This window comes from Eurosta solidaginis, chromosome 4 (genome assembly GCF_040869045.1).
Source record: "Eurosta solidaginis isolate ZX-2024a chromosome 4, ASM4086904v1, whole genome shotgun sequence".
Taxonomy (NCBI): domain Eukaryota; kingdom Metazoa; phylum Arthropoda; class Insecta; order Diptera; family Tephritidae; genus Eurosta; species Eurosta solidaginis.
This window is the reverse complement of record NC_090322.1, coordinates 277,193,415-277,205,156: the sequence shown is the minus strand read 5'-3', so window position 1 is coordinate 277,205,156 and position 11,742 is coordinate 277,193,415. Positions and strand designations below refer to the sequence as shown.

At 37.7% G+C, this 11,742-nt stretch overlaps 3 protein-coding genes across 3 annotated transcripts; 2 read left to right on the top strand and 1 right to left on the bottom strand.

Moving 5' to 3' along the window:
* Positions 1–2,552: 2,552 nt before the first annotated feature.
* Positions 2,553–3,659, top strand: MED8 (mediator complex subunit 8). The gene is made up of 3 exons (XM_067778444.1): positions 2,553–2,855; positions 2,921–3,263; positions 3,325–3,659. Exons 1-3 carry the CDS (start codon positions 2,691–2,693, stop codon positions 3,576–3,578), a joined length of 762 nt encoding a protein of 253 aa, XP_067634545.1. The 5' UTR covers positions 2,553–2,690; the 3' UTR covers positions 3,579–3,659.
* Positions 3,660–3,785: 126 nt separating this feature from the next.
* Positions 3,786–6,139, top strand: LOC137247492 (coiled-coil domain-containing protein 34-like). The gene is made up of 3 exons (XM_067778443.1): positions 3,786–4,271; positions 4,342–4,590; positions 5,056–6,139. Exons 1-3 carry the CDS (start codon positions 4,111–4,113, stop codon positions 5,534–5,536), a joined length of 891 nt encoding a protein of 296 aa, XP_067634544.1. The 5' UTR covers positions 3,786–4,110; the 3' UTR covers positions 5,537–6,139.
* On the bottom strand, positions 3,891–7,772 carry Ts (Thymidylate synthase). Its single transcript, XM_067778442.1, has 2 exons — positions 7,548–7,772; positions 3,891–7,491 (listed from the first exon to the last, which is right to left on the bottom strand). Exons 1-2 carry the CDS (start codon positions 7,741–7,743, stop codon positions 6,680–6,682), a joined length of 1,008 nt encoding a protein of 335 aa, XP_067634543.1. The 5' UTR covers positions 7,744–7,772; the 3' UTR covers positions 3,891–6,679.
* Positions 7,773–11,742: the final 3,970 nt, after the last annotated feature.

Sequence of the window (11,742 nt, the reverse complement as noted above, 5' to 3'; positions counted from 1 at the left end):
ACAAAAAATGGAGGTAGTTCCATTTAGTGTGGCGTTAGCTATTTGACTTTTGCGGGGACAATGACAATTTCACCAAAAACAAGCTACCAGGTTGAAAAATGTTACGAATTTTTCTAATTTTGATGGATTTTATATTAACCTATACGACTAAATTACTTTCATAGTTATTATAAATATAAAAGAAATATTTTAATACGAAATATCAGCCTAGAAAAGAAGGTTTGTAATAAGTTTTTTGAGCTCCAGAAAATTGCTGTGGTGGATAAACATGGGTCGAAGTATTATTATTATTACTAGGTCTGGAAGCACTCCGACCTTTGTGCAGATCTACTGTGGGTCGAAGTATACAAAGCAAGGGAATATAGCCTTCTTAAGTGTCCGTACGTTTGCTCAGAACATGTTGACAAAACATACACGTTTTTCAATCGTTTGCCCAAAGGAGGTCCTTTTAAACCGACACCGCAATTTCTAAAGTGTTCAGAATACTTAAACGCAATTTTTACGTAATTGAATGGTGATAAATTGGCTTCAAGTCCACATTTTATATTTATTGTATAATTCAAGCGTAGCTCTTGAGGAGGGAATTGTTAAACCATTTTTTAGAGAGAACACTGCCCTGTAGCTCTGCAGGTTAGCCACTAGTTATGAGAGTTTTTTTGCTCTTTGTACCAGGGGGCACCTTAAGCCCCACCTATACATATTCTGTGCCGTTTTAGCATTGACATGGATGTGGCGTCCCACAAACGTAACAAATTAAACATCTACCACTCACTGCAGACTTTGGAGGTAGACTTTTTCTCAACATGCCTTGAGAAATATCCACTGTAGAGGCATGATAATAGGACCATGATATAACAAAAGGATTTTTCGTGTATTGTTTTTTGTCTAGGGGACAAGCTGCCATAAAGATATGAGTCATTATCCACTATTTTTCCATAAAATTGGATGTTTTACTGTAGTCCCAATAGATATTTATGCACATAAATCGTGCTAAGCTGAATAAAATTTCAATCACGAAAAACCACAATTTCGCCTTAAACAGCAACGGTATGGCAACGCTTTTAGCAAAACAACAAACATTATGAAACTCCAAAGATCCCCAAATACCTCAAAAAATTTTGAGTGGAACTACCTTCTTTTTTTAAACCATATCAAAATCAATCTCCAAACAAAAGGAAATAAAACATAAAATATTCAAATTTGTTTTTGTTTGTGAAAAAAAACATAAACATGTATGTGTATAATACCTATATTACACTACTTTAATTTGTCTTGGACTTCAAGCTAGAAACACTTAGGAAAATTTATCGAAACATTATAATACAGAAACAATTTCCCTTAAAAACAAATCCCCCAACATAAATGAGTTACACAATAACATTGAGGCAATTCTCTCAGTCAAGGAAAGGTAGTTTAGAAAATATTTTACGTTTTCTAGACCAAATATACAACACTTAGAAAACGGCGTCACTTACTCAACTAGTATCCTTTTCATTTGACCCTGTATGTAGCGCTTAAAGTTAAGGCTGTATGCGAGTTTGCATAAAATGCTACCTAAATAGACGAAAACTGTCGGCAAGGCAGTACAAAAGAAAAAATTTAGATTTTTTTTGATCATACTTTTCAACCTAAATTGAGAATTCAAGATTTAAAAATAAAGCAAATTTTTGATTTTTCTTCAATTTTGTTTTTCACTTTTAAATTTTTTGTGAAATGCGCATCTGCAAACAAATATAGTAGTTAACATATAGCCAAGGCCGCGATGGTTAGTGATGTGGTAGGTGTGGCGATCGATTGGTAAATACGGTGCCAAGGCGAATTCTTTATAGGTGGTGTTATCCCATCAGCTGATTGCTTCTTCTTGATAATTTTCCATACAAAGCCTTTATACAACAAAATGTCAGTTAATCGAAATCTATGAAAATTTTCTTTTGACTTGACATTCATCTGCACGGCGAATTGATTGAATTCGCTTTGCCACCACCTGGTATAGATTCGCCTTGTACGGTGCCAATTAGTTGAGTTTTTGCAGTGAAACCAAATCGCCACACGATGACGGGAAGGAATGTGGATCAAAGTCTTCACAAATTTTCCAGAAATGGTCACTTACTGGCCAAAAATGTGTAAATAGTGACATGCTTAATGTTAGCCGCTTCATTTTACCCTAGATAGAGGCAGATCCCCTCAAGATGTTATTCAATACGGTCAGCGAAAGGCAAGTTGAATCAGATGCAGTTTCATGTATTGCTATCTTTGGAACTACTACTATGAACCCTTCTTAGTCCATGCCCATGTAACTCTTAATTTACTTATTTCACAAAAATATTGGGTTACGTATAATTATGTGCACAAAATTTACAAACCAAAAAAAAAATTTATTGTCAGAAAAAACAGCCGAATGTCAAAAAGACCTAACGAAATAAAAACTCGTTTGTTTTTATATATGTTATACTTATATGCTAGGCTTTGTATAAACACAAGAAAAATACATTTTAGTTCATTAAAGGTTAATAAACTGCATTACCGACATGGTCGCAACTGCAACCGTTCTACTTGTTGTGAACAGTCGACTTGACAAGCGATAACTTTGCTCTAAGATACATCTACAGCATAAACAAAACATCGCCTAAACGAAAAATTAAAATTTATTTAAAGCAGAAAATAAATAGGTAAAATAAGAAACAAGCAGAATGCAACGTGAAGAGAAGCAATTGGAAATGACATTGGACGCCATTCTAAGTAGGCTCAATGACTTAAAGATGTCTATTGGTGGCATGATACAAAAACTTGAAACAGAATATGAAATTATCAATTGGCCCACATTCCTTGATAATTTTGCTATAATTTCAAGTCATGTAAGTAATACCAAGAACAAAACAGCACCTACAAATTTATATTGGTGTTTTCTTCCGGTAACCAGTTAACTGGCCTATCCAAAATACTCGCAAAAGAAATATGCCCTCCACTACGGAATAGGACCGTGCTGCCGCTTATGCTATCTCCAGAGCGAGACGAGTCGTTAGTTAATCTAACTCAGGGGCGTGTACCAGTATTTTCGCATGATATTGTACCAGACTACTTGCGTACCAAACCAGATCCACTAAATGAGCAAAAAATGATTCAAAACGAGCAAAAGGCTGCAAATTTGACAACCGAAGCAGCCATGAAACAAGTAACACAATACAATAAAGTAGTTTCGCACGTATTGGATATGGTTAGTAAGGCGCGTGAAGAATGGGAGATCGAATCATCAACTAGATCAGGTTCACTAAACACTTTTTATCTTGTCCCCTTGTTCATGTAATGTTTTACGTTTTTTTAAAGGTATACAACAAACTAGCAGTATGGCTGACACTCATGCCCTAGTAGCCGCTGTTGGAATGGGCAAGGGCTTGAAAGTCAATGTTCCCATGAATGTCCCTTCAGGAGGTCCTGGTAATATGATGGTACCCCCATTGCGTGGCTCAGCACCCATGAGCTCAGCAAGTCCAGGCGGTGTTAGTCAAATAAACAAAGCCCCAGCTGGAATTAAAACCAATATAAAGCCTGCCATGCAAGTTCATCAATTTTCGCGTTAATTATTACATATATATGTAGGAGCAGGTTATAATGATTATTTACAATATAATAATAAAGTTAACGTTTATATTTATGCGCTCGATTTTGCACATGCTTTACTTATATATTGGCCCATACGCATGAAACTTGTGAGCGATATTATCTATATTTCAAATTTCATAGAAATTTGAAGCGATTGCTATTGAAAATGGGTTGGTATGATTCAATAGTGGTTGAACCATGGAGTTTACTAGTTTTATCCATATGACCCACCAAGGCAACCAAACTACTTTGACCGAAAAAACTCGATTATAAAAAAATTAACATTGGCAACCTGTTTCATCGTACTCAAAATTATATTTAAAACACGTTCAAAATATTTCATTTCCAAGATAATTCAGTTTTTGTGAATTTTTTAACATCCAAATTTTGCTCTAAATAACCCAAAAAGCGAAAAAAATATATTTTGAAATAATTTTTTGAAAACGGTTTCTTACTAATCGTTGGAGTTTTCGAAACAATAGTAAATATCAATTGGAAGAATTTGTTATCATGGCCTTCTACACTACACGCGTTGATGACAACGGCAACGAAATTGAAAGACGCCATTCGGCGCGTAGCCTTGCTATTTCATTAAGTACCAGCAGTACAAGCACTAACACTTCTCGCGCCAATCTAAGCTCAAGAAGTTGCGAAACCAAAGCAAGCGTAAGGTAAAGAACTACATATCACATTACATTGAGTAGTTGTTACTTACATATCTTGTGGTTAACCTTTTTCTAGGTACATCAACCCCGCAGCTTTTATTGAAAAAACACCAGACCAAAGCGAAAGAAGTAGCATAAACGAACAGAATAGACCTCAACCAAACTCGGAGAATCAAAGTGACATTGTGCCGCCATTGGATTTGCAATCGGAAGATAACTACCCAACTACGCGTGACTATACATTCTCATACCGTAAGCACTGTGAAGCGGCTAAGATTGTTTTGAAGCCTGACCTAGCTTATGAAACTTGGCTATCTGCCAAAAGGTATGTTGGTCTTCCATTGGCAACAAAAGATGGTAACAATCTAGAGCAGCGGTGGACTGCTAATACGCCTCCAAAAATATCGGAAGAGTTGTCAAACGACGCGTATTGGCATCGACAAAAATAATCCGAAGACTTTATTCTTCTGGTTGGTATTAATTTGTTGTACACAGGAAAAAAATGTGTACCAATGGATTTTGCAGGGATTTAATTTTGATCCCACATCATTGGGGGACCGTCTAGGGTAATTTTTTATAAGCGCGACCGAAGGCCGGCAATGCGGAAAGGTGTTTGCACAGAAATACTGTGGACCCTACCCATCGTTTCGGAACGATACAATTTTTTGCTTCCGCCTTCGGATAATTGATACTGAGATAAAAGCGTGTCTTTTGACACCTTTTCCAGTCTACCGCTGTTCTAGACTTTTACCCTAAGAATAAATAAAACTTTTTATTTTCATATTCACAGAAAGCTTATATCAGATGAAGCTGAACGTCGCAAAAGAGCAGAGGAGCAGAAACGAAAGGAGCAAGAAGCTAGAAAGCGTCTTTCAGAAGAAAAGTTTCAACAGTGGCTTAAAAACAAATCACGCCAAACAATATCGCGTGATAGAATGAAACCACAAATCGAGCAGGAAGAGAAACCATCAAAATCACAAATAAGTGAAGAAGAAGCACAAGCTAAACTAGAAGCATGGGAGCGCGAAAAACAAATAAAGGAGGAACGACGCCGTGCTCTTAAACGAGAGGAAGAAGAAAGACGTCGTTTAATGGAGGAAGAACGGCGTCAAATGGCTGCCGAAGCATGGAAGAAATGGCTTGCTGAGGCCGATAAGAAACCACGACCAGTTCCACTAAATCGTGGAATATTTACATTACGCGGAACTATTTCTGATATTTTCGTTAATCCGAACGAGTGGCAAAGTACAATTCCCATAGAGGATGATTGATACAATGGATTGAAATATCACTGTTAATAATTTTATTTAATTACTTTGTAATTCAATAGTGTTATATTCAACTGCAATTGCTCATCTTCGATCATGCTTGCGGGCGATTATGTTCAGGAAATATTAAATTTTCGTGTAATTAAAAAGCAAAGAACAAAGGCGTATACGTCGACTTCGATAGAGCTTTTAAAAAGGATACTTGTATATATGAGGGCCAGAAGAAGTAGCCCCATCCGTGAGACAACAGTGTGAATCGAAGGAAGGTTAACAACTAGCTGAATGAGCATTAAGCAGCCTAGCATTGTGCGACAAACAAAACCCCCAAGGTTTTATTGAGTCATATTACGGGAATGATAAAACACTCTGCCCCAGATAGTATATATACCCGCACCCCTTTATGGAAGCAGATGAAGGGGAAGATCTAGAGTGTGTTGAGAGGGACAGGTGAAGGCACACGACCTACCTTGGAGCTCTTGGCGCGACTTGTAATGCATCAAAAAAATTGCCCAGGCTATTAAACGTCAATTGATGATTAATGATAAAATGTCATCGATATAGGTATGTTAAGGAGAGAAACAGTTGCAGAGTGAGAGGACGATAGGTATAAAGAGAGAGGGATGGAGAATAAGTTGAATTTGGAGTGTGGAGAGGGAAGGAATAGCGATTAATGGGAACTTCTAGTTCATTTAAAATTAAGTAGGAAAACATAAGGTCTGGGAAGGACACTTTCCGGTTATGATAGCAAAGAGGATAAATATAATAAGAGCCGTCAATCGTTATTTTTTAGGCATTTACTCGATGTAAACTATGAGGTAGTCGCTACTTTTTTTTTGGGCGAGATGTTTATAAGTGTCTTCTATACATTTTCATGGGGTATTTGTGTTTATTTTTCCGACTGTATTTAATTCTCTCCAAAAAACACGTTTGCATAAAGTGACAACACCACATGGATAAATGGGGAGCTAATTCAAAAATGTCCCTCATAAAACAAAAGTAGCGACTACCTCACAATTTACATCGAGTAAATGCCTAAAAAATAACGAGTGATGGCTCTTATTATATTTATCCTCTTTGATGATATTAGAATTTGAACATGTACATATATCTTATAACTTTATTAAATAGGTAATGATAAAAAAAATACTAAACAGCCATTTCCATGTCGATTTTAGGATACGGTTTGTAGCCAACAATTTCAAAATCATCGAATATAAAATCATCGATGTTTTTCACATTTCGCCTAATAATTAGCTTTGGAAATGTGCGCGGCTTTCGCGTTAATTGTTCCTTCAATGGTTCAATGTGACTGTTATATACATGAGTATCACCTAACGTATGAACCAAGTCACCAGGACAAAGTCCAGTTACATGTGCAATCATGTAAGTGAGCAGTGCATAGGAAGCAATATTGAATGGAACACCCAAGCCCATATCTGCACTACGTTGGTATAATTGACATGATAACTCCCCCTTGGCAACGTAAAATTGCGCCAAACAATGACATGGTGGTAATGCCATTTGTGGTATATCAACAGGATTCCAAGCAGACATTATGATGCGTCGATCGTTTGGGTTATTTCTGATTGTATCAATAACTTGTTGAAGCTGGTCTATGCCCTCACATTTGTAACTATCCTTGCATGTCCGATATTTTGCTCCAAAGTGCCGCCATTGAAATCCATACACGGGCCCCAGATCGCCTTCTTCACGTTCACAAAATCCACATTTGTCTAAAAATTCGCGACTGCTATTTCCGTCCCATATGTGAATATTCTTTTCTTGCAGTAATTTGGCGTCCGTCTGCCCTTGCACAAACCAAAGTAGTTCTTCAGCAACAGCTCGCCAAAATACCCGTTTTGTGGTTAACAATGGGAAGCTATTTCTAAGGTTAAATCTCATCTGTGCACCAAAAATTGACCTGGTTCCAACACCAGTGCGGTCTGCCCGATCTACACCTGCATTTGATAAAAAAAAGTGGTTAGTATCTAATAAATTTTACAACTTGTATTACCAATCGAAATTATAGTCTGTATGAGGTCTAAGTATTGCTGCTCATCTTTATTTTCGTCAGCATATTCATTTTCCTTTACGGAATTACCATTTGCTGTACTAAAATCCATGTTCATGGTGTCGTTATTTTTATTTTCATCTATGTTTTTATCAAAGATGACGTTTTTATTTTCGATGTATTCAGCGCAAAATCCCATTTGGCGCCCAATAGCTTCGAGATAACATAGACCTATCGATATAAGGTTTCGACTCAGCGTTGCCGCTTTAAATTTTCTAAATTTCACAAAACCCAAACACAAATCCCCTTCCCAGGGTGTCAATTCCGTAACTGTGATAAACTGAAAAATGTACACATTGAAAACTCATTTGCACACACAATTTGCACTTTAAATTTTCATGCGATTCTGTAAATTATTGTGTACATTGTTTTGCTGAATGAGCGCTGAATGTAAAAGTCTTATGTCAGTGAGAAAATATTCATCAAACGCCATGAAAACAAAAAAGTCATTCTGCAACAGTGCGTATGAGTTTTGAATGTCAGAATAGTGTACACTGGCTGCCAAGAAAACTCACGAAGTTTTTATCAGTGAGTTTTTTTGTTCACAGTTTTGCTTTACAGAATCAGAATTTCAAAGTTTACACAATTTCTTGTGTACACCTTAAAACTCACAGTTAGCGAATAGGGCCCCAGATTACGCATTCATGAGTTCAAAGTTGCTTCCATTGTGAATGATGACTAAGGCCCTCATTATGTATTTCACCGTGAATGTTTGCGTCGAATTCACTCACATTCACACAGAATTCGTATTTTATAACTTCTTACGTATTCGCGTTTGTCGTCTTACGTAGTCACTAAGTGTTCACTCAGACTGTCAAACCCAATACGTAGCCAGTATAGCCACTTATTACTTTTGTTATTTCGGAAAAATTTGCAGTGCAATTTTTTCGGAATAACATCGTTTCAACGAGCTGCCAATATTGCAGGGAAACACCTGACAATTGTGAAAAAAAGAAAACAGTGTAAATTGCAATATTGATTGTTTGATTAAACGTTATTAAAAACAAGTGCTTGTTTATTTTTCAATATGCTCTTTTATATTGAGCTGTTTTTAATACCTATAGTTTATATATAGTTTTAAATATGGAAAATTCGAGTGTGTGTACTTAAACTGGCTACGAGTAGCAAATAAACAGTGGAATTTTGTGTTTCTTTATCTTCTTCCCAAGAACTGCCGGCAAGCGATTTGTTGATTTTATTGCGGCCTTGCACTACAGCTGCAATTTTGGTACCATGCGCCTTGAAGCTCATACCACTATGGCCGTATGGGCTACGCTCAAGCTTCCTTAGACACAGTCTCGTTGCAGTTGTTAACGCTAAACTGGTTATAACGTTAACCTGTTCTTTCTCATAATATAAAAGCTGGCGTTTTTTACGACAAACAAAATTTCTGGTATACGGCAAGAACAGGGGTCGACTGCCAATACGCGTCCAAAAATATAGAGAGAGGTGTCAAAAGACGCGTATGTTGTAAAATGTTTATCTCTGTCCGTAGATATTTGCAGTTGAAGGTGGCAATTTTAATGTGGTTGTTGTAATGATGTGTACGCATTTAATTTTGATCCCACCCCATTGGTAGACCGGCCAGAGTAATATTTTATAAGCGCGTCCGAAGACAACCAACGCAGAAAGGTGTTCTGCGCAAAAATACTACGGATGCCATCCCCGGTTCCGGAGGAACCCGGGGCTATGTTTCGATTTTTCGTAATAACTTTTGAACGAGCTAATATTTTTATTTTCGTTTGACACCTCTCACGATATTTTCGACGCGTATTAGCAGTAAACCTCTGTTCTAGAGTATTACCATTATTGTATTATTATAAAATTCCCTCAATGTTCTTTCAAGTTGTATGTCGCGGTTGATTCTGGATACGTAGAGTTTAACCTGTTACAGTGCCCAGATCGAAGTTTAGCTAGAGAGACGTGAATTTTCCTAGGAAAAGTGAGTTCCTCCTCTGCTAGTTCTGGGAATTTTTCTTTGAGTACTGGATTTGCCGGGAAATTCCTGGCATAGTGGTCCATTGCCTGTTTGTGGATATCACTGAGAACCTGTTTGTGCTTTTTTGCTTCATACGGGTGTGTTCTCAGGAGCCGTATTTCCTCATAATGCTTACGGAGATGATCCTTTAAGCCCCTGGGCGGTATAGACTCATCAATCAGATGTTTGTTGGGATGCCCAGGTTTCTGCGTATTCAACAGCAACTGTTTGGTTAGCGTTTCATTTCTCTTCCTAATGGGGAGTACTCTCGCCTCATTATGTAGATGGTGTTCTGGGGACACAAGAATACAGCCCGTATCGGGGACGCGTAGCATGCACTCGACCGGTCAATTGCTTTGTAAGTGGCAATGAGTGTTTCTTTACCCCAACTGCTGCCGGCAAGAGAAATGAGGATATTATTACGGCTCTGGATTGTAGGGATAATTGCGGTTGCATGCTCACCAAAATGTAGATCCTGATCGAACGTCTCACCTAAGATTTTTGGGTGTAAGTCAATAGCGTGATGCCATCGACGTGGATGTTCAATATGGTCGACATTTGGCTCGTCCATGTTGTAAATAAGGAGAAGGTTATTTATTTTTTACCCAGCTCATCGACGGGTGGCCCGAGACTTGTAGCCAGTATCATTCCCTCATTGGCGTAGGATAGAATGGTAACTCTATCTGGTGGCGAAAGGAGCTTCGATATGTAGAAGTTAAACAGAAGCGAGTGTAGGGCACCACCCTGTGGTACCCTTTGTTTAATTCTGACGAGACAGATAATTTGCGATACACCTTTGAGGCTTAATTTACTACGTTGTTCGGGAATCAGCAGAATCACTGATTTATAAGAAAATTAAAATCCGGGCATTTATTTTATAAGGCCGAAAATAAAAGTTATATCCGGACTTCTATTTTTTAAGAACAGAATAAAAGAGCGACCTCATAACTAAGATACGCTTCGTCCAAATGAAACGATTTTTTTACCAATCCATTCTCGTAAATAGCTGGATTTGAAACCTGTAGGGACACTACACTTTTTCCTACTAACACTAGAAACTTGTTATCGAAAAACCACAACCAATTGCTGTTGTTGTTATAGCGATAAAGAAACTCCCCGAAGGTTTCGGGGAGCGTTATCGATGTTTATGGTCCTTTACCGGATATATATTTGGTATGTTCCGGTAACAAGCACCATTAAGGTACAAGTTCGACCATCTCGGGACCGATTTAATATGACCACATTGAACCACCAATCATTTTTTCTGAAGTATTTTTTTTACAAAAGGAATTACAGTTTGGGTCCCTGGCTATAATTTTTATAGGTTTCGCTTTTTTTTTTTGTATTCCTGTAAAATTTTATGAAATATGCATCCACATTGAATGAAGTTATAAATATAGCCTTTATCGGCTGTCTATGGAAAATTTCAATCTTTTTTTCCACGAAATGTCAATATTCTTCAATTTTTACTCAAAAATGATAAAAAAAAAACCATAATAAAAAAGCGAAGTGAATGAAGCAAACGCGACCCAGAAGCAAGTGAATATTTTGACAGCAAAAATGAGTGTTCGTCACACTTTGCGTCGCTATATAATACGAAAAAACGTAAGACAATCACCTGCAGTCACCGATAGTCACCGAGAGTCACTGAAGTGAATGAATGGTCTTATATGATACGAATTTTGTTTCACTTGGGTGAAAGTGACTCCTCGCGTCACTTTAAAAAATAAATAAATGTAAGGCGCAATAACCTCCGAAGAGATCTAAGGCCGAGCTTCTCTTCCAATTTGCGTCGTGCTCCTCTTGATTTTCCCTACAAATTGGCCGGACGGGACCTACATGTTTTATGCCGACTCCGAACGGCATCTGCAAAGCAGATGAGTTTTCACTGAGAGCTTTTCATGGCAGAAATACACCCGGAGTGCTTGCCAAACACTGCCGAGGGGCGACCCCGCTTAGAAAAATTTTCTTCTAATTGAAAAATCTTATTTCTAAAATTTTGATGTTGCTTTGTCCGGGAGTTGAACCCAGGGCATACGGTGTGATAGGCGGAGCACGCTACCATCACACCACGGTGGCCGCCGCGTCACTTTGCGTTATACATAATAACGACGTTAGTGTGTTATCTTATCTCTCAACTGCCTGACAGGCTGTTCAAAA